The sequence below is a fragment of the Prinia subflava genome, chromosome 2 (genome assembly GCF_021018805.1).
Source record: "Prinia subflava isolate CZ2003 ecotype Zambia chromosome 2, Cam_Psub_1.2, whole genome shotgun sequence".
NCBI lineage: Eukaryota > Metazoa > Chordata > Aves > Passeriformes > Cisticolidae > Prinia > Prinia subflava.
The window spans coordinates 97,222,178-97,245,435 of NC_086248.1; the positions used below are offsets into that span (position 1 = coordinate 97,222,178).

A 23,258-nucleotide genomic window follows, 5' to 3' on the forward strand; every position below is an offset into this window, starting at 1 on the left:
GGTTTCAGCTGCCCACATCCAAGCCCTGCTGCTACCCACTGAAAACCCAAAGAGATGATGCAGCTCCAGCAGGGCTCTTCCAGCATTGACAGATGGCCCCACCCAGCGAGCCAGCGACATTCCAGGGCAGAGCCTCTGACCACAGTGTGAGCACGGTGCTGAACCTCTGAACGTGAGAGAGAAGATGACAAGCTTATCTTAGCTCAAGAGCCATACACAGCAATGCCAAAGTCTGCAAATCAATAAAAAGCCAACAGCATTACAGATAAATGTATTTTAATTAGGATTAAATACTATCTCAAGGTATCTTGAAATCGCACTTGTACTGTACTATCAACAGCCAGAGGCAATAAAAAAAAGTCTGAAAACGTAGAAGTTCTAGCATCCAACACATGACAGTAAGTGCTGCCATTTAAAGCGACAAACACCGCTCCCAAGAACAGATATTCTTAGAGGAAAAAGTTGTAACATTTTTGTATGGACAAAAAAAAAAAAGTAATCTGAAGACCAGAAGAAATATATTAGTGCCTGCCTTTTTAAAAGGGTTTTTTTTTGTCGTTTTTTCTTTTTTTTTTACATTAAATACAGTTTTCTTTAAAAGCAAGGTACTTTCTAAATTCATGGTTTATATACTGTATGTACACAAGAGCAGAACATTGTACAGTGTTTTCGGATAAAGCAGCACTAACTAGCTGGAAGCTGGTACAGTGTTGCTGACCCAAAAAGCAAAAATGACAAGTTAAGCACTCTAGGAGAAGAATCTCCATGGTTGGTATGAGGAAAGTAAAGTATCATGTATGTACAAACTGACCCTTCAAACAAACTCATCATCATTGACCATGGAACTGCACATGCTGCAGCTGATCAGTGGAGCCTGACTGCAGGAGCTGGTCTGGGACCCAAAGCAACCATTTCCTTTCAGTAACAAGGTGCATCACCCATGCAGAGAGCACTTGCAGAGTATCCATTGCAACGTGCCACCCTCGGGCTCTGGGGGAGCGCATTCCTACTGCAGCCTCACGCCAAGGAGACACCTGCACTGCTTTTTCACTACACAAAACACAAAATGCCCCAATCAAACCGTATGAAACTGAGATTAAAGCTACGTTAAGTATCAGTATGTGCACCTGGCCTTTCTGCCCACAGTTACAAATGAAAGCAGAAAGTTTGCACCCCACTATCACCAGTTCAGACTAAAATGGAGCGGCAGTGATTTCCATCATTAGTGCAACATTATACTCCTACACTCTATCAAAGTGACTGACTGCTCTCCAGATGCACAACGTGTGCATTCAGGTCTAACAAAACTGGTTCCAAGTTTGTAGCCTATTTTTTAGTCTACCCCATTAAAAACCCCATTAAACTCAGGAGTAGTCAGTGTCCTGCTCAAAGTCAATTGCATCAAAATATGACTTTTATTCTAGGGTTAGCAGTGGGGCAGAGATCAAGGTTCTTCTTGTTACACACACTTTTAAACATCACTCAGCTTACACCTTCAGAAGAGGTCATCTGCTGTACTTTCAGGACGTCGTTCATCCTTCTCTTACACACTACACTGGTTTAAGGAACTGAATGTTTCTTCTTTGATGAGGACAGAAGTGAGACAACTTGTTTCTAAACTGCATTAACTTAAAAGTTTCAAGTTTTAATGGTGTAAAAAATCTGACATTCAATTACAGTTAAGAGAAACTTGCTACACAGCAAACTGCATCCAAATCTACCAGTTACTGATGGGACCTTTAAATTAACCATCAACGAGATATTCAAGGCATCCAGACCTGGAAACATCAGATCACCCAGCCAGTGAGCCAGCAACTTCCCTCCCCCTTTTTCATGAGGCTTTAACGAGTGCAATTGGTGTGACCTCAGCACTGGAGCCAACGACTCCAATCCCCAAAAAGGTTAGGGAGATCCTGTGTTAAGCCCAATGCAATATGCATTAGTGTCATGGAGCAGGAAGATCCCAGTGTCTACTTGTTAAAAGTTCACACAAACCATACAGATACAGACAGGATGAAATACAGACTCAAAAGGATCCATTATGCTTGAAGAAAATTCCAAATAAAATGACATCTTCTGCACAGCCCAGCCTCAGACACAACCACACCTTTATCTAGTATAATAAACTCTGTAGTAAACTGTTTTTGACCTCCATAGAGAGTAGGAGTTGTCAAATTTAAGAAGATAAACTCCTCTCCCTGGATACTGGTGGCTGCCAGCATACACTTCTTCGTGACAGTCTCGTCTGTACACAGGCACTATTTCATCTAGCTGAGGCTTGTTGGCATTCTTTTTGGCTTTTTCTTCACTGCTAGTATTTTCTGCAAATGAAAAAAAACAGGGGTGTCAGTGAACATGGGTGGATGCTTTATGAGAGCAAGTCAGACTAATCTCTAGGGGACAAGGCTCTCTTTGTGAGTTTAGGAACGAGAGGAGTTGCAGGGTTTCATACCAAGGCTGGGGCTGAAGCACTCACCAGCATGCTCACTTCATCATGATTTTAACAGTTTGATATTAAAACTCACCACCCCCATCTCCCCAGCACAGCCAGGTCAGCCTGTGGAGATGCCAAACTCTAGTTTTCAGTAAGACAATCACCCACCACTGAGAGCCACTGGTGTGACATACTGACTAGCAGACTGCTTGGTAGTGATTCCCAGAAAGACACTGCTTCCTAGGGCAGGACAGCTCCTTCCAGGCAAATCACATGCTCATTCCAAAACATTTTTGTGATGCTAGACTCCTCCAAAGGCAAAGGCTGTGACCTGTGCCTCAGCCACCATCAGGACTTGTTCTCTGAAGCTGTTTTGCTGCAGCCTCAAGGAAATTTCCTCCCTAGAAACATCTCCTGAACAGCAGGACAGGATTTTTCCTGAGGTTTCAGAGTGCAGATCCACTGTGCTCTGTTACAGCATGGGTTTCAGTTTAGCTGACTGAACAGCTCACTTAGGAAAAGGGCTTTCCCAGCCTTAGCTGCTTTAACCTGTCTGTGATCCAAGGAGGGGACTGAAGCTACTGCAGAACTGCAGTTCCTGCTCAAAACTGAAAACCTGACTCCAGCCATATGGAAGCCAGGGAAAGCAGGAGATGACACAAGACCATCAGTGGGGGTTTCCCTCCCAGCCAGCTCTGACAGTCCACATGCATTAGTGTGCTTACCTTCCTCTTCCTCCTCATCATCACTGGACTCGCTGACATGCACACTGACTGCAGTATTAGGGGAGTCTGTCCATTCAAAATACACCCCAAAACCAATGTCATAATTGTCTGTAGCAAACTCCCAAAAGAGGTAAGAGCCCTCTTCATGAGTTGGTACTCTGACTGTAACCACTTCTCCTCGGCCCACTGTGATCACAGAGTCTGCATCCTGACGGATCTTTTCCTTGAAGTCTTTTATCTGGGGCCGTGTCCACATGGATGGGGCAGCGATCACTGGGACAGAGTCTGGAGAGAGGGGAGGAAATACTCCAGTTAGGCTTTGTTTCAGTTATTTATGCTGCATACTTAAGTGTGTCTTGAGAGCACTTGAGGGCCCCAAGCATCAAAGTTGCTTCCAGGTAATTTTTTTTAACAGAAGACACAAGTTTCAGCTCTGAAAATATGAATGAAGCAGTGCAAATTTAATTATAGCCTTACTAAATGCTACCAGTTCACCCATCCACCACACTTAAACCAACAGTGCTCATGCAGAAAAGCCTCAGAAGGCAAATGTACTGCTACAGGTGACAGGTTTATATTGCACAGAACCCTGCACTGGAAGGATCTTTACAGCTCTGACCCAGTTCAAATAAAACTGAACATATTTCTGTCCAGAACAGCTTTGTGCTAGAACCTCTATGCTCCTTTCCTTCACGTCTAGAGTGACAGGAAGTTCTGGATCAGCTTTGCTGAAATGCTTTTGCTGCTTCCTCTTTCCCTCCCCTCCCAAAGCTGAGCTTTGCCTATGCAGTATTACTCTCCCATGAGAGACAGCAGCCCCAGGAATCAAACCTAGTTTTTCCATAGGCAAATGAAGCCAAACAAAGAACCCCAGTAACTCTACTTAAGACACCTGAATCCTAACAAAACCTTTTGCTATTTATCTTCAATTACGAAATTCAGCTAGTCCCACCTTTTGGTCCATTCTCCAGTGCTTCTTCCAAAACCTCTGGATCCAGCTCTTTCTCGGGGCTGTCTGCATGTGCACTGGCCTGCCCATTAATGGACGGGGTGTCCCCTGGGGCAGGGCTGTTCACCTTGGAGGCAGCAGTCAGGGCCGTCCCTGTCGCTGCCACCGCTGCGTCCTGCTGCTTCTGTAAGGCTGCCTGAAACAACAGGAATGCAAGTCAGGCACAACCAAACCCTCACAAGATGCCAGTTTTACACCTTCCAGCAGAAGGTGTAAAGACAACTGAATGAAAAAACCTTCACCCTACAAGGGGCTTGACCCAGAAGCAGCACACATTAAATACTCAGTCCCAGGGGGTGTGAAGTCACTTAGTTCTAGGCTGATGGATACAACCTGAACAAAAAAATTCAACTTTCAAATTAACTACAGTACACACAAACTCCTGCACTTTACAATGGAAGTTCTTTATTCCTATAACATTGCTATCAAAGTTGGAAGTGTGACTTGTTTACTGGGTTTTTTTATTAGCTGTCTGGAAGGGTTCCATGCAGCCTGAGCTCATCCAGGTCTAAAAAGACCTGACAATTGAAGGTCTATTAGCTCCTTGCCAATTTATGAGTTAAACAGAGAAGTCTCTTGAGCAACCTCCCTGTCCCTCGTTATCAGTCCAGACAGCCAACACAGGCTATTTTGTTGGGACAGGGAAAAGATGTGACAGTGCCACTTGAAAGGATAACCTAATAATCACAAGATTTTGATGAGCAAATGGAATATAGGTATCCTGCAGGAATATGAAGACAACATAGAAAAATATCAGTTAAGATTTCAAATTAAAGCCATTTCACAGATGCTGTCCAGATTTCACAATTTACTGCAGTTTTGTGCACTGAGAGAAAGGTGGTGTGAACTTTTCTACAAAACTATTGCACACAGCCCTTCCAAGACTAATTGCATCAGAAGCTGATCTCTAAGCAGAACAGCACTTTCTATCTGCACTAACAGATCCCAATGCAGCTGACTCACAGGCATCCAAATAAAGTATTCCTCAGAAGTGTTATGGAAGCTACATGAGGGAAATCCAAAAAAGTAACTGTACCAGGGCAGAAAGTCCCTGCCTTTCTACACCACTTCAGCTCCATCCAATCATGGTTTGGCTTAGAAGGGAGCTATAAAGATCATCCAGTTCCACACCCCTGCCATGGGACACCTTCCACTAGGACCAGGCTGCTCAAAGCTCCATGAAACCTGCCCATGAACACTTCCTGGGATGGGGCTTCCACAGCTTCTCTGGGCAATCTGTGCCAGTGTCTGACCAGCCTCACTGTAAAAAAACCCTCTTCCTTATACTCAATCTAGACCTACACTCTTGCAGATGAAAACCTTTTCCCCTCGTCCTATCACTAAAGGTCTAAAGGTAAAAAGGTCTTTCTTAATGTTTCTTATAAACCCCCCTGGGCACTGAAAGGCTGCAGTGAGGTTTCCCCAGAGCCCTCTCTTCTCCAGGCTGCAGAGCCCCAGCTCTCCTGGCAGAGGTGCTCCAGCCCTCTGAGCATCTTGGTGGCCTCCTCTGGACTTGCTCCAACAGGTCCACGTCCCTCCTATGCTGGGGACCCCAGTGCTGGATGCAGCCCTGCAGGTGAGGTGCAGAGAGCAGACCTCTTTCCCTCAACCTTCTGGCCACACTTGTTTTCCTGCATCCCAGGCTACAGCTGACTTCCTGAGCTGCAGAAGTCCATTGCCAACTCATCCCCAGTGTCTCACTCACCAGTCCAGCTCTGCAGGACAGCTCTCAACCCATTCACTCCCAAGACTCTGCTGATACTGAGGAGTGCCCTGACTTGACCCACTGCAAGGGCCTTGTTGAACCTCATGAGGTTCACATGGCTCTCTTCCTTGGACATTTCTTTACTGAGGGCATCAGCCTCCACAAAATACAAATGACTTAACAGGAAATTAGTTACTGAACTTTAGGTCTTTAGCTCAAGAACAGATCTCAGGCTGTCAGCTACAGTCTGTCCTCCCACCCAAATCACGAGTAGCTTATTGCAGGCAAGCAACCTCATCAGGTATTAGTACCTGATGAAGTCAAACAATAGGTGCAACAGGGGAGAGAAGTCAGCAGTGCTCAGGCTGGCAGTGAGAAGCAACCTCCAACGCAGCAGTGATGCTACAGTGCTGCATATGCATGCTCAGCTAGAAACACAGGGCTGACCACAGCCTGCTGCTCTGCAAGACCTTCAGGAGAGCCCCCTGAAGAGGTCTGTTCGTGCTCAGATGCACTGGCATGTCATTAAATTACACACACACACATCACCAACGCTGCAGCACAGCAGTTCACATTCCGTCTCTAATGGTAATATTGAACGAAGCCATCAGTAAAGACTGCTTAATGTTTTCTTAATTAACCACTGCTTCAGAAAACTACTCCAAAAGATGAAACAAACAAAGAGGCTTTGGTATTTGAATCTGAAGCAGCATTAGTCACTAGCACAGTAGCTCTCCCTGTGGCAATTATCTTTTCAAGAAGATAACGGCAGACAAGTTAATGTGTCTGGGTGGCAGCCCGGGTCACAAGGCCCAGGTTCCCCAGCCATACCTGCTGCTGTGCCAGCTGGACCTGGTAGAGCTGCTGCATGTACTGCTGGTAGTGCTGCTCCTGGAGCTGCCGGATGAGGATCTGCTGCTGCTCGTAGTTGCCGGGATACTGCTGGGCCGCGTACTGCTGGAACTGCACGGCCGTCTGCGAGTTCAGCGCTGCCATGATCTGCTGCCTGCCAGGGGAGCACAGCACGGCCTCGCCAGCAGCTCAGGGCACTCAGAGTGCCTGCACTGAGCTGCCTCTGAGGATACCCACATCACTCAATTCCCTTCTGCAAAACCCAGTCAAAATAAATCTACCTCATCAACCAAAACCCAGAGCTAACACAGATTGAGTTTTGGCTAAAAATACACTGAGAACAACAAGAAGGGAACAACATTTTCTACCCAGTGTTTGGAAACATCAAATGTTAAAATGACAAGAGCTCTTACATAATTCTCAATCTGCAGTCTGATAAAGAGGCAGAGTTACACAAAACCCACGACTAAACTTCTTAAACAAGCAAAGGAAAAAATGCACATATGCTTTTTCCAGAAACCATCCTTGCAGCAGACCTTCTACAAGTATTGGTAGGAACAAACCTGCTGTAGCACAGCACACCAATGCACTTTGGTGAATCGAAGAAAAACACACCACATAACTATCTTAGTTTTCCTGGTCAGTGTGCAAACACACATGAAAAACATGACTGACAGTGGCCTAATGCAGGAAAAACAACAACAACAACAAAAATGCTGCCAGATGGGGCATCTGCATCTCCAGTAATCTCAACTGCTGAAACTTCAGGAGGAACACATGGGTTACATATGTACAGGCTGTTTTTCTCCTCTCTCCAAAGAACTCACAGAAATTCTATGGCTAAACGACAAGATAGATCCAGGCCCTGTCTCCTGTTACATCCATCAGTGACCAGCTATAAATGTTTCAAAGGAAGGAAGAAGTATCACACAACTGCAAAAAAAATTTCTTTCCTTCTCACTCTTCTTCTATCCCCAAAAATCACGTTCTGATTAGACTGGTCTAATACCCCAAAGAGCAGGATTTACTGCTTTTCAGCAAACTGAGACCAGTTTAGATACACTTGGTATCTATGTTCCTTTTCTGTCTAAACTCTTTATCTCTGTAACCTGCTATGACCACTTAATACACAACTCCCATTCACGTGAAAAAAACCCCCAACTTCAAGGCATACCACACTTCTTGTTACTTAGCACTGTGCAACACTTTTCATTGTATATATAAATTTATGGCTGTCTTTTACACTCCTCTGGCTCTCACCACGTTAAACATCCAGCAAAATGTGTGGCTGAATTATTTGCTCCCTTTTCAAAACCACTACATAGCAAGCACAGGATCAACTTCAGAGACACCCCTTGCAAAGACATTTTTATGGTGGAAAATAATTGCTGTCTGATGTGGAACTGCTTTACTATTCTCTTAAATACTACACGTGCAAAGCCAGATCTGTGTTTTCAGCATCTGGATGTGATGGGAACAATGAAATATAATTACAACTGTATATGCCAAGTATACAATTGCCTCAAATGCAAGGCAATTATTTTCTTTTGAGTGTTGTTTGTTTCCAGTACTCACTTCTGTTGCTCCATCCGAAGTCGTTCCTCCTCTATTCTCCTCCTCTCCTCTTCTTCCCTCCTCAGCCTTTCCTCCTCTTCTCGCCTCCGTTTCTCTTCCTCCTTTTGTAAGCGCTCCCGCTCCTCCTCTTCACGCCGCCTTCGCTCTTCCTCTTCTCTTCTGCAACATCCACTCAATAAGCCATTTCAGCATCCCTACAGTCCTAGGATGAGTTATTTTCAACATGCTGTAACCTGCTTTTTGCCTGCCCAGTGAGGCTTTTTGTCTGATATCTCCTCACACTTAAATCAGCCTGCAGAAGTGTCTTACTGGACACACCAAAACCCCACGTTACTGCAGGGTTTTGCTGCTCTCAGCAGCCTGACAAGGGTAAATCCTGTGTTACAATCTGATATTCATGCTAGCCTGTTACTGTGCTACCTGTATAGCAGAAAGAATTGCCTGGAAGCTTTAAACACATCTTCCAAGCTTTCACACATGTTCAGTAATGATGTGGATACTATGATTTAATAATCACACCTGGAAGCAATAATAAGACAGTCTTTGTCAAGCTGCTAACCCATATTAGAAGTTTAAAACTGACAATTTAATATTCTCTATATATTAGTCCGCAGACATATTGGGACAGACATTTTGTGAAGCATTTCTTCTTAATCAGATGACAGTATCAGCAAAATTTTTGAGACCCCTAAACAACCACCCATTACTGGCAAAGTAAAAAGCCTTAAAGAGATCAAATGGTGCCACAGCCACCCACACTTCAGGCATCTTCCTTCCCAAGACACTTCCAACCTCAGCCAGCTGTGATACTGTCTACAGGCCAAGAGATACAAACTCTGTAGATGCCAACACCAAAGCACCCAAATATTACCTTTTCTTTTCTTGCTCTTCTTTCTCTATCTTGTGGGAAGTGACATACGTTGAGAACAAGTGGCAGCACCTGTGTAGGAGCTTGACAAATTCTGTCATAGCTTTTTGCTTTGACATGTTTCCAAGGGCAGCCCATTCCTTCCTGAGAGAGAGAACTCAGCTGAAATAACACACTCGACTCTTTTCAAGCCAGAAGTGAGCACTGACAACCCAGCAAAGGGAAAAAAGTTGGAAGACCAGGAACCAAACATTATCATTTGCAGTTTCAGAGAATCAACTTCTTCCCAAAGACAATACACTGTTCTCTTTTCTCCAGTCTTACAAATAGACATAATTCACCTCTTTCATGAAATGTCATACATCCCATCAACCCTACTTTGAATTCTGAATGATGTCCAAAAACTTCCCAGCTACAAATTAACCTGAAGTATTTTTTAACCTCTTCCCACTCTAGTTTGTGGGAAAAAAGGTATATATTTTCCTGAATGAACAAACATGGTAACAACTACTGATTACAGCACTTCAGTTAGTCAAAAGAAACAGCCTTGTTCTTCCTAAGAAAAGCTGTGTCCTTTTGTGCAAAAGCAGTGCATTGTGTCCACCTCAGAGAAGCCACTGCTGTGTTGCACATTGCCTTCACTCTAGAACACTAAAAAGAGCAACAATGAACATGAGAAGTGCAGCCTGAGCTGCAGGCAACACAAGAAACACACCTGAGACTTCCCAGGTCTCATAAAAGATTTACTCAGAGTTTGAATGCATCAGGTTTTAATTTTCTGACTTCAGAAATGATCTTTGGTGCCAGGACAAGCTGTGGTGAATGCTTCTACCACTGGCAGAAGGCTTGGTCTGCTGTAACCATGGTGTGGAGTTGGGATGAAACATTAATGCATCTTAAAGTGCTATGAGAAACTGGACTGCCAGCAGAGCAGCTTCTAGTGTGGTTGAAAAAAACCAACCCAATAATCTTCTCTTAGTTCCTGTACTGAACTGTGACTCACACTTCTAAGATGTATTTGAAGAGGCCACTTTCACTTTCCACTAGCACAGACACTTGAGATAACCCACATATTTGTAGAAATTGGATGATGTTATCTTCTCACAGGAAAAGCAGAGTTAAGACCAACAAAAGCACCAGCCCTTTTACCTCCTATCATTCCCCAGCACATCAAAGAATCCAACTTCAGGGCAAGTGTCAGGGTTGTAAGGTCCCAGCAGAACCTGCTTGTGCAGTGCCACAAGTTTGAGCTTTTCTTCATATGTTGGATGAAAGGCTTTTCCATCTTTTTCTGTAGGGAAAAAAAAAAAGAAATTTTCACTGTTGTGATTAATTAAGCACAGAATATGAACGAGGATGTTGCATAACCATTACCATGATTTCCACCATTAAAAAAAGAGAAAAAGGTCGAGTCACAAAAGGTTAGACAAATTAAGTCGGTTCTATTTAAATAAAATATAGACCTGTCCAGAAGAAACACATCTACTTCAGCTAATGAAAACTTCAGTGTGGAGTGCTTTGCATCCCACTATCTACAGTCAGTCTTAGTGAGCCAGTTATCACAAAAATATTTACATTAATTTGTTGAACATCACACCATATGGATCTATATCTCCAAAATATTTTAAAACCTTAATTGAATTCAAATGTGTCTGCCAAGTCTACTCTAGTGTGCATAGGGAGGATTTTCCACAAAGACAGACGTGATGTTAGCTTTATAAACTGCTCTCCTTTCATGCTCTTCACATTGATGAAAGCAGAATAACTAAGGCTGAAGGCAAGGAGAACTGCAGAGAGGAAAAATTAAGAGTCAAGGAGAGTTGTCCTTGAGGGAATACTATTGCTGCCCTTGGCCAAGGCAGCTGGAATAGCTCCTCACAATGAAAAGCCTTGCAGCTGACTCCATCAGCATGAACACACACCGTGAACTCTGACAATAAGAAGGCAACAGAAGCCTGAACATGCTCCAGTGGCTCCACAGGAACCTCTTCTTGAGCATTCCCAGTTAGACCCCATCAGGGCTTTTACTGGTAAGAAGATACTTGCATTGCTTTAAAATGATATATGAATTAGTCAGTGAGGACTTAACACATTTAAATTGTCAAAACAAATCAAAGAAACAGGCGTTGCTGTATGTGACTACACTGCTCATTAAGAAAAAGGCATTTTTCTTGAACAGGAAAACAAATAAATAAGCACCATCTCCTTTTGGAAGAGCTGAAGTGAAGAAGCTACTACCAAGAGGTAAAAGATAGTCACTTCCCATGACTGCACTGCTCTCCATGTAACTGGGAGCTGGAGACAAAGCTGCCACTCATTCCCAGTTCTCCTCTGGAGCAAGTTGTTTACAGCCCAAAACTGAACAGTCCACACCTAAACTTTAGGCTGACACATGCTGCAAAACTGCTTGGATGACACTTGGGAACAGTTATTAATAGGGAAATTTCATATTTATATATATATATATGAATTTTCATAGTTATGAAATTTCATAGTTATTAATAGGGAAAATCCTACAATGAGAGAGGAAGGAAAATACCCCTACTATACTTATTGAGAAACTCAGAGCGAATGCTTCTGGAAATCAGAAACAATCCCAGCGGGAAAGTGCTTGCAGTTCACAGCAAGACACTATTTTTGACAGAGAAAGTTCAGTACATTGCTGGACTTACTCAGCTGTGACATCACAAGGAACCACTACATGCATGCCATTTGTTTTGAAGCCACAATCAAGCGATTAGGAAGGCAAATATTTAATTACTTATTATCCATTCCTAGAAGTCCACATCATTCTTGCAGAATTTCAAGTATTTGCTCTTGTCCCAGTGTCACACAACTTTACAACAAATACAGCTGCCAGCTTCAAAAACAGAAGCCTTTCTCCACAGAAATATCTACTTCCAAAAATATCTGGTGGGGTAGAGAAGAGGGGGGATGTAAAAACTGAACCAGAATCGACTCAGTGTATACAATGAAAGGACAAGAGGCAGCTGACACAAACTGAAGTATAGGAAATGCCACTTAAGCATTTTGTGGGGTTTTGTTTTGTTCATTTCCCTGAAGGTTAGGGATTTTTTTTGTTGTTGTTCTTGGGGGGGGTTGTTTGGTTGCTTTTTTTAATGCTGTTGTTTTTGTTTTTTAAACTGAGAGTGACTGAGCACTGGAACAAGTTGCCCTGAGTTGTTTTTAAGTCTCCATGACTGGAGATGTTCAAAACCTAAATGGAAACAGAGCCATGAAGCCTGAACTGAAAAGGAGGGCTAAACCTGACAATCCTCAGCAGTCCCTTCCCACCCCAAGTCTGTGATCCTTCAGGGATGCAAATCACCACATTCTGGTAAGCTTTCAACTTCTGCTCTCAGCACTTCCAAAGAGCCCTTTGGCTTTTCCTCAACTCTACACACTTTACACTCAACTCAGAATTTACTTATTAGGTAACAAGCACTTCCATTAGCCTCAATAAACAGCATGTACTTTGAAATAATACTTAATATCCTGGGGCATCGTGCTACAAAGCAAGTCAATTGACAAAGGCACTGCACTGAAATTTGCCAGGCTTCTGAGTAAAGCATGATTCTCAAGGGGCTCCCTATGGCACAGTTTACTTTTCACAGCCTGTGTACCTACATCTGTCTGGCCAAACACACAGCTATTTGCTGTAGGAAACTGCTACCTAAGCCAGATAACATCATCAGTATTTGAACTCCTGAAGAAAGTTAAAGCGAAAAACCCTTCATTTGCCATGCAATGCACAGCACATCTGCATTTCACAGAACAGAGAAGTCAGACCTCATGCCCTAATTACTGAGAGAAGCCAAAACCTGCATTCACAAAGAATGGTGACCCAAGGGAAGAACAACAAACAGGCTAAATAAGAGAGGGGAAAAGGGAAGAAAAATACAAGACAAGCTTTCAGTGACTTGTAGATAATGTAGCTTAGAAGCAAATTATCAGAAAAACACTTGCAGCCAGGCAGACAGTGAAGTTTCATACTAACTATTTTGCAGTTTAACTCTACAGCATAAACCACACTGTATAATCACCCCAAAGATGAGGAATTGTTGGTGTTTAACTGAACCAGAGGACCTGAATTCATCTGCAGAGTCAAATATGCCAGAAAGAGCATTAGTGTGTCTAGACAAGTAGAAGTGCCAAATGTATCCAAGCATCCGTGAACGCGCCATTTAAGCAGGCATTACCCACACACCTCACACAGCTGTCGGGAAGTGGAAGAACATCAAAGAGCTCCAGGGAACACACTGAAAAACCCAAAGGACTGCACGGCAGTCATACAGCAAGTGCTCAGCCTTCCCTAAGCCACTGGTATCCCTGACACAACAAGGCCAGGGAGACGCTCAGTTTTGAACCACAACAGAAAGATGAAGCTGTTACTGGTAATGTGGGGGGCCTATGTCACTGTGTGGCACTGTATCATTGACATGAATTGATAAAAGCCAGCAAATTTAGGCACAAAGGAGTTTAAGAAATATGCTTAAGAGATTGCATTGTGCAAGACACTGTTACTGCTCTGTAACTTCAGATTTTTTCCCCTTTAGAGACAAGGCACACCATGCTGCACCTTCCACTCCAACTTCACCTACTACACCCACTCTAAATGCCTAATTCCATTGGGATAGCATTCAGTTGAGTCATCTAGAAGCAGCTAGAAATCTGTTTGTGAAGAGTGATTTTTAACCTCATAGCTTTTAAAAGCAGAAGTCATGTATGTTAATTCTATTCATTTGCAACGTTTTAATGAGTGAGACCAAAACTGAGAAGTGTGAGGACTGAACCTCTGCCTGCAGAGCCCAGTTCACTCTTACCCTCCTAATCCTCCTCTCCTGAAAGTGTGTTCTGCATCAACAGAAGAATTACTGACTGGCCCTTCCAATTAAATATGATCAAAGCACAGCTTCACAAACATAGATACATGATAGCGGTTTTCGTATTCTTGACAACAAGAGCCTACTTAACTTACGAATTACAATCATACCATCAAATTAGTGCTCAAAAAAGAGGTCAAACAATTAATTGAGAATGATGCTCTGCCGAGGTTGAAGATACATTCTTGTTAGGATAAGAGGAAATAACTTAGAGCAGTCAAAGAAAATTAGAGTACTTAACATTCCAGGAGAGCTTTTAGATACCAAAATGATATGGTTTGTGTACTGTCTGCTCAGATGTGCAGCACTGCAAATCACTTTAGACAGTGCATGAACACTTCGGGGACTGTCATAGATTGAAGGTTGGGTGCAATGGTATTTCAATGACAGGATGTGGAAAACAACAAAGCCAGGCTGATCCTGGGAGAGATTTGCTGGCAGAGCCATGCAAGCCACCCTCTCCTGCTTCAGGACAGAGCTTGAACAGGTTACCTCCAGTGGCACAACTCACACCAGCCCAGCAAGCAGAATAAGCCACCAGAGACACTTCCAGTGTGCCAGATCCCCCAGGGCTCACAGTTACAGGCAGTGCTAGACACAAAGCAATGTACAGTGACTGTAACATGACTGTCCTCCCCTGTACACTGGATCCAGCACAGCAGAGCAGCTCCTTAATGGCAGCCAAAATGCTGCTTGACCTGCACTAGGCTTAACAGAGCAGGAAGGGAAGGGGTGAGTAAGGGAAAGAAGGCTCTTGTTTCCCACAGAAAAATGGACTGGAACACTGCTACCATCTATTTTCAATGCCTCTGTTATTCTGAAAAGCTCTCTTCACAAGCCATTACAAATGTTAAAAAAAAAAAGAAGGTAGTGAACATTTCCTGCACAGCCTAAGGCCTGACAGCTGAAGTGACCCAGGGTCAAGCATTTTAGATGCTTTAGATTTGTCTTTATCAGAGACAGAATAAAGTAGCTTTTGAGTCTCTATAATAGCCTAGCCTAGTTTCTGCTGTGTTTTGCACATTGTTTATACACACTCCCACCCTGTCGTGTCTCTGAGCAATTGCAAGTTACCTGCAATATGCCACCACTGACAAGTGTTAGCAGTCATTGTAATAAGCAAACTCGAAGTATTTTGATCAGACTCAACCTCTCTTGGACAAAAGTACACCAAGAGTTACAGACAACTCGAGCTGCACACCAAAGCAGAAAAAAAAGCTGCTTAACTATCAGCATAGCTTTTAGAAGAATGGTCAGAAACGAGGTCTCAGCACTGACCTATTAACATGGGCCACCCTTCAGAGAGATCTGTTGCCTTTTGAAGTGCAGAAGAAGGAATCCCTATTTGCTCCTTGGCATGCACAGGGCTGCTAACCAAGCATGCCCACTCCCACAGTTGTTCTGACAGCATGAAAATAATTTGGAAATGAGACCACTTATTTTTGGAGCTGTGCAGATATAGAACAAGCTGGCAGAATCAGTAACCCAAGTATTACAAGCTCCTGTAGCTCCTCATCAGATTATAAATAAAATCTTTGTGTTATGTCACTTTTAGGAAAAATCTACAGATTAAATGATGGGCAATGATTTTGTCTGAGTTATTCCAGCCACAAGGATAGGGAAACAAAGTTTTCACTGGAAAGACTGACAATACAGTTGAATGGGGAAAATTACCATCTTATCAGCACAACATGAGTTACAAAAAACTGCAGAAGGCTAAAAAAGGAGCAGGAGTACGCTGAAACATGTTGATATTAAGTTTTGATTAAGAGCAGCAACAAAAAACCCCATTGCTAAGACAGCACAAGGCAAGGAACTGGAACTTACACACAAGTAACACCCCACAGACTTCACCATTAGAGAGAAGATAAAGCCAGAACATAAATTCTGTTAAAACCTGATATAATAGATATAGGTTATTGCCACATAGCAGCAGTATAGATAAAGTAATTGATAGCATGTAACTTTTGCACTGCCAAGACAAGTTCACACCGTAAACACGCTTTACACTGTAAAACCAGGTTCCTGTAGAATATTCAGCCCAAGATAGAAGATGACCACGGCTGACTAAAACAAGAAATTTGCTACTGCAGAGACATTTCTTTCTGCATGATTAAACACAACAAGAACTCTTTTAAGCAACTTCTTTTACAGAAAGAAGAAAGAGACATTAAGCACAATGCTTCCACAACCTGATAATCTCTGATACAGGAGGAAAAAAATATAAGATCTTATGATCCCTTATGTTTTTTTACAGCTTAAAAAATAACAGCTCTGTATATTAGCATGCTAGCAAAATAACTACTTTGTGGAAGGGCATCAGAACAGAGTCAAAGAACCAGGGCTTAAGAAAACTGCTTAGAGCCTTACATGTTCCTAACAACTACCTGGTGCAGGTCAGCCAATGTGAAGAAAGACAACTTTGTCCTTCCAGCAGTGTTTCCACCTGCCAGCAGTGCTTGTCCTTAGAAGAGGCAGCCTCCCTGGGAGGTCACCTAACAACAGACTGCCACAGGACTGACCTTTCCAAGTGCAGAGCCTGTCCTCCCCAGTGCAGGCATGAGGCTGGACTCCCTGCTCCACCTGCGAGCCACAGGAGTGACGCATTGAAACGTGGTCAATGTAGCGAGCACAGCTCTTCCCTCCAAACCCACAGCCCGCTTCCCCCTCCGCAAGAAACCAAGGTGGCGAGATACGTCCACCTTCCCACAGAAGCAAACCTGGCTACAGGGGATCCCAGCAAAAACACTCCAGGTCTACACCCTAGGTATTTCACAGCTGCCTGCTGGGCTCATGGCAGCACACAGAATCATTGAATCAATTAGGTTGGAAAAGATCTCTGAGACCATCGAGTCCAACTTATGACTGAACACCACCGAGTCAACTACACCACGGCATTGAGTGCCACGTCCAGTCCTTCCTTAAACACCTGCAGGGATGGCGACTCCATCACCTCCCTGAGCAGCCCATTCCAATGTCCAATCACCCTTTTTGGGTAGAAATTCTTCGCAATGTCCAACCTAAACTTCCCCTCTCGTCCTGCAGCAGCGCAGGCAGCCCTGGAGCTGGCATGCTGAGGGGAGAGCACGGCACCTCCCGCCAGGCTCCGGGCTGCCGGCAGGCGCGGCGCCTCTCACGGCGAGCGCTCCCCTCCCACGTCTGCCGGCTTTCCCGTGCCGTGCCACCGCTCTGGCGCTCCGACTGCAGGCGGGGTGCTGCACACCCCCGGCGGTGCCACACCGCGCCCGGGGCAGCCTCCGCTCCCGGCCCGGCTCACGGCCGGCACCACGACAAGCGCATCCCCTGCTCGCCCCGGGCCCCCGAGCCCCCCTGGGCCGCCCCCGCGGCTCTCGGGGGACCCGGGGCTCCGCCTGAGCCCCGCAGCCCGGCCCGGCGGGCGATGCCGCCCGGGGCTCCCCGGTGCCGGCGGCTGCTCCGGTTCCGAGGGGGGCGGTGCGGGCCGGGCCGGCGGCCGGGCTCACCTTTGAAGAAGCGCAGCGCCAGCCCGTAGAGCTCCTCCAGCGCGAAGCCCCAGCGCCGCTCCAGGCTCAGCGCCGCCTCCTCCGCCGCCTCGCCGCCGGCCTCCGCCGCGCCCGGGGAGCCGGGGCCCGCTCGGCCCCGCCCCGCCGCCGGCTCGCCCTGCGCCGGCCGCGCTTCGCAGGGCGGCACCTCGGCGTTGGGGCTCAGCGTCAGCCCGTCCACCGAGACCTCGAGCCGGTCCGAGCTCAGCACCGCCGCCATCCTCCTCCGCCGCCTCCCACCCGCCCTCCGCCTCCTGCTCCGCTGCGGCGGCCACGTCCCGACTTCCCGTCCCCTCCGACCCGGATCTTCCGGGCCCGCCCGCGCCCCGCCCCGCCGCTGCCGGGCCGCGGGAGGCACCGGGGGATGGGGCCGGCGGCTCGTCCCCTCCCCTCGGGGACACTGCCCACTGCCGGGGCTGGGCTGCCGCACCGGGGAACCCCGGGGACGTGCGTGTCTGCGGGAGCCGCTGCTCGGCACCCTGTGCGCCCTTCTTGGGTGCTTGGCTGATAATGGTTTTTCAACGGCGTTATCTCCCTCGTGAGGAGACACTGCGGGAGCCGGGCCTGTTAAGTCTGGAGAAGACAAGACCGAGAGGGAATCTCATTAAATACATAAAAATACCTGAGAGTGCCGAGACTTTTCGGTGGTGCCCGTGACAGGATGTGGAGCAATGGCCGTAAACTAACACAAGAAGTTCCACCTCAACACGTCAACCTTTTACACTGAGGCTGGCAGAGCCCTGGCACAGCTGCCCAGGGAGGTCACGGGGTGTCCCTCTCTGGAGACATTCAAACCCCACCTGGACGCGTTCCTGTGTCACCTGCTCCAGGTGACCTTGCTGTGGCACAGACTTGGACCGGGTGATCTCCAGAGTTCCCTTCCAGCCCTGATGATTCTATGATCCTGTAAAAGGCTTTTAGTCCAGTTGGAAGGTGGTGTGGGGTCTGCCCTTGACCTCTCATCCTCCTCTCTCAGAATTCATGCTTCAGGCCTCACGTAGGAGAGGAAAGAAATGAGCCAGAGAAAAGAAAAAAGAGCACAAGGCAATTACTTCTCCAAGAGCTGTATCTGCAATTAGCTCATTCCCTTGTGACCGTGAAATTCTGCTTACAATAATACTATTATCGTGTGCTGTGGAAGCGGGGAGAGTCGCTGCCACTCACAGCTCCAGAGGTTTATTCCCAGCTCACACAATCTTGCTTGCAGGATTTCGAGAGAGACTGCGTTAGCATGGAGTGCTTTTGGTCACATTTCTGAGCCAAACCAAGATTCAGGCTGCACACCTGGGAAGTGGCACATCCCTGCCTGGTTCTTCATGATGCCAGGGCTACAGCAGACCATTGCACACCTCCGCAGCCTCCTGAAACTCCGGGGTGTGGGGGTCTCACCTGTCCCCCCAAAGCCTGTGCCCCCTTCTAGGGTTGTCCCCTGAAGTTTGTCACACTGCCTAATTTATCTGCCATTCAAAGTGGCTTCGGATCCATCTGTTGGTCTCAGGAACGTTGAAGAAATTTTATTGTCGCATTTACAAAGTGCGTAGAAGCCTTTGGGTGAAAGGGACAAGAAATGTAAAGCTTTGAATTTAAATTTAACTTACTTCATTTCCAGTTAGTATTTCTTGGGAGACAATGCTGCTCAAGGCACTGTTTACTACACACGGAGCAGAATTTGGTTTGGATGATAAGTCACCTAAGCTTCAAAATAAATTTTCCAACTAACTGGAAATCCTTTGTAGCCTCTTCACTAGCATTTCTGTTTATTGAGCATCAAATATTAACACTGTATGGTTTGTTTTTTCCTGCCAAAGACTGCCAGATGAGGCTGTACCATCCCCTTTCGTTGGTTGGAGCTCTCCAGAGCACACAGTTCTCTGTACTGACTATTTGGTGCTACCTCACAGACCAGGCTATCAGCAGAACAGATGATTTTATCTCCTCATACAAGTCTGCACCCTGCCTTACAGGTCTGTCACTTGGGCATCATATCCAGCTTCACTTTAACATTTAATAGTTAATTTATACATCACTTCTATTGAAATTAGTTTTCAAAGTTTTGGTCTGACACTTTTCCTGCTTGGCTTAAGGAGTAAGCACTTCATAAATATCTTCTTCTGGCAGCAATTCTACACTTTAATCCATAGTTCCTGCTTTAAGAAACTGAAGTCTTTATCCTTAAAATACATTCTTAGAGTAAGAGAAGCTGAAGTTCTGACTCATCCTAATTGATTTTCTGTTTCACTCAAATGGAAGAAATACTCACTTTCTATACTGTTAAAACCAGAAGTGTTCCTGCTTCATGGAAGGAGACTGTCCTGAAACCAGGCAGCCCTTAGTTTGTCTGTGTGTTTGGAGGCCAAAGAGCTAAATCCAAGATGCCAACGAGCTGATTTTGGGATAATTACAGAAAATTGATTTATCTCCTGGCAGGCCATGTCCCATAGTGAACGCTTAGCAAATGTGAAGCCATTCCTCTCTCCTCGTGCCAGCTTTGCTCTGCCATGCACGTGAGCTGGCACCAGCAGAGCAGCTTCCTCCACGAAGGGCACCATAAGATCTTGGAGAGAGCCCAGCTAGAGGGTCAGAGCAAGATGTCTGTGACAGCGCTGTGTCTGACTGAAGTTCCTTCAGATGCAGGAAGGGGAATAGCTGTGAGATGGTATTTTAGGAAAAAATGAAACTTTAAATCCTCAGAGGAGTCAGGAAGCCCTAGTCTGGGATCACGTAATAACAAATGATGAAACATTTTTCTAGAAAAATAATTTTGAATTTGCAGTGATAGTTATTTGAGCTGACTGTTCCCTGGCATGCAACCAGTATGACTTGCAACACCTTCAGTGAATTGCTCATAAGTCCTGTAAATGGAGATGTATTTCCCACATGATTATGACAAAAAGCTCCCAGTAATATATGTGTTGGACAAAACCCTTAGCTTAATTCACAGATAAGATGAAAATGCTAAGTTCAGCCAGTAAATTGTTCATTCATTTCTTGGAACAGCAGCTTCTGCATGGGAAAAGAAACACAGAAGAAATACAAGTCCCAGAGAGGGAGTCTAGTCCTGTAAGTACAGTGCTTTCCAGTAAGAAATGTAAACCTAGCAAATTTATAGAGAATAGATCAATTATTTAATTCAAGCTGCTGAATGTTTGACAGTTAAAAATACCAACCTACTCACTGCAATTATGCAGTAAAGAATTAAAACATTCATAGGACACTGGCCTCATGTAAACAAGCAGCTCTTCCACTCATCCTGGTGGGAGAGTGAGGAGCTTTCTGCTTGCGGGTACCAGAGCACCAGCCCTTCCTCCCAGACTGCCCTGGATGAAGCCCATGTGCTTCCTGTGGCTTTGGCTGTCCTCTGGAGGAATCTCATTTGCATGGTGGTATCTAACACCACCTTTGAGAGATGTGGCCTAACGTGATGTTTGATGCAACAATGGCCCCTAAATATTTGATTATCTCAAATGCACATCTCTGAGCAGCTGGGTCTGACACTGTGCTGTGGGCTCAGAAATGCAAATAGCTCACTCAGGAGATATTTTTATCGGTTCCTCAGGAATGGCTACATTCAATAAACTGGGTGTGACCATCACTCCAGCCCTAGTGCTCTGGTAGCAGCCCAGAGCTCCTGTAGCTGGGAAGGAGTGGAGTGCCTGGTAGGAAAGGCTACGTGTATCTCTGAGAGGGTGACCAGGTTAATAAATGAATTAAATTCCTCAGAGTTTGAAAATTGAATTTCTTTTGTGAGTATTAACAGGATTGACCTTTTTCCATAAGATGACAGTCCTATTCTTCTTCTTACTATCTTCATTTTCTATTCATGGGAGTTGTACTGGCTGAATAGCACCAGGACCAGGACCAGAAGGAATAAAGTGTTCAAGCTCTTTTGGTTTAATTAAAGATTTTCTCTTTGTCTGTCTGCGTTTCCTTACAGGACAGAGATAGAGCTGTTTGGTTAGGAGCTGATCCGACACTGTAAAACCACCCAGGGAGGGTGGTTACAGTGTAGTGGACTCCCAACTCTTCTAGAAACATGAAGAAAAACAAATTTTATTTGTGCTTATGTCTGATACAATCCAGACTAAGAGTATATCTTTGTTTTCCTCTTATAGTTCTTTTGATAACAGTCATTTCATAGAAATTGACTTTGGATGTTGGAAAACATCTTTTTCCAGGACTTAGAATGAATCACAGAATCGTAATTATTGTCTGCCATTGTTGCCCATTTTGGTGACCACTCAACCTCAATTACCAAACTGCTCTTTTTTTGTCTGCTTGTTGCTTTTCCTAAAGTTTAGGAGCTCATGGTGACCCTAATGTACGTGTGGCAGACAGCAGATGTTCTCAGTAACTCTTTAGATGTTCAGGGCATGTTAAACTCAAGGATCACACTCCAATGCCTTGTATTTCTGTACTAATTTATGGTGACATCCACACCAATTTCTCTAACTTACAGAATGAGGTGCAGAATAAGTCAATCAGATGAAGGATCTTGGCAATGCCTTTTTAGCCATGTCAGCAAATCCTGCTGAAATCAGGTTTATTGGCAGGGTGCTTGAGTGACTCCTGAGGAAATGTGCTGAAGTCCACCTTCACTAAATATTTTCATTCTGAGAGACAACAAACATCCCATAGCATGGATGCAGTTATCCCAGCTACAGGTGAGCATGAAAGAGCAGCTCAGCCTCATAAATGAAGCGATACCAGCTCCATTATCTCACGCTGATATGATTACATCTGCTGCGGTGTAGCTGTGTAAACAGGCACGCCCTTCACAGGCACAGGACCTGGGAGAAGCAGCACAGCACTTTTATCTACAAGTCTTTGCCAAATGAGATACGGCCAGGAATTGGAACACTTCCTGAATTTAACCAACTCCTCTAATAAAGTGATTTTACAGAAGAGAGAACAGGGAAATTGATGCAATTAGCAACTGCACTTCTGGCTATGTGCCCAGAAAAAAATGCGAACTAACAGCCAGATGAATGATTCCTATCCATGTTAATTCAGAGCACCTATGGATGCTCTTTTCAAACACCTCCAAAAAGTGAGTTGTGCCTCTGTGGCAGAGTCTGACCTCAACTAGCATGTGTCCCCAAAGAGGACAGAGGTGGCACACGGCTGACCCTGAGCTCTGTTGCTCCAACATGTCCTGTTCTGTGCTGTGCTACATACCAGCTTCTTCCCTCCTGTGTCCTTTTTTTTTGGCTTTATTTTCAAATGAACTGTATCTACCTCTGAGACTCCAAGCTATCCAGTGGGAAATTATAGGCAAAGAGATTTCTCTGCAAAACCGCTGCCCCTCCTGCCTCTCTCTCGGTAAGAGCAAGGCTGTGTGTGCAACACGTGGCGCTGTCAACGTCACTCCTTCTATTCAGCAAACAGAAGGATAACACACCTTTCAAAAGCATGCAGTGAGCCTGTCCCTTTTCCTCTGATTATTGGAGGCACTCTTTAATGGAGAGCACGTGGCTGGTTCCCAGCTGCTCAGCTGTGGCTCACTTTTTAATGTTGTTATTTGGGGTTATTTCTCCTGCTTTGAGTTAGATTGAGAATGAGGTTTCATGAGATATCTGCAGCCCTGGCCTGCTCCCAGCCATACACCACACACTCCCATCAGCATCCTAGTTGCCAGCTCTTAAGCTAGTTGGACCACTCAGCAATGCTCTTCACCTTCTTAAGCAGC

At 45.2% G+C, this 23,258-nt stretch overlaps 1 protein-coding gene across 1 annotated transcript; it reads right to left on the bottom strand.

Moving 5' to 3' along the window:
* Window positions 1-259: 259 nt before the first annotated feature.
* On the bottom strand, window positions 260-17,821 carry ACBD3 (acyl-CoA binding domain containing 3). The gene is made up of 8 exons (XM_063391136.1): window positions 17,534-17,821; window positions 10,318-10,459; window positions 9,172-9,312; window positions 8,301-8,459; window positions 6,705-6,879; window positions 4,112-4,304; window positions 3,160-3,444; window positions 260-2,321 (listed from the first exon to the last, which is right to left on the bottom strand). The coding sequence occupies exons 1-8, from the start codon at window positions 17,790-17,792 to the stop codon at window positions 2,110-2,112; spliced, it is 1,566 nt and encodes a 521-aa protein (XP_063247206.1). The 5' UTR covers window positions 17,793-17,821; the 3' UTR covers window positions 260-2,109.
* Window positions 17,822-23,258: the final 5,437 nt, after the last annotated feature.

Excerpts from the sequence above, each read along its gene's own strand:
- ACBD3 (XM_063391136.1), bottom strand. The coding sequence starts at position 17,792 with ATGGCGGCGGTGCTGAGCTCGGACCGGCTCGAGGTCTCGGTGGACGGG. Across the intron at positions 9,313-10,317 it reads GTGCTGGGGAATGATAGGAG|GAAGGAATGGGCTGCCCTTG; the intron begins GTAAAAGGGCTG and ends TCTCTCTCTCAG. Across the intron at positions 6,880-8,300 it reads CTTCGGATGGAGCAACAGAA|GCAGCAGATCATGGCAGCGC; the intron begins GTGAGTACTGGA and ends CTCCCCTGGCAG.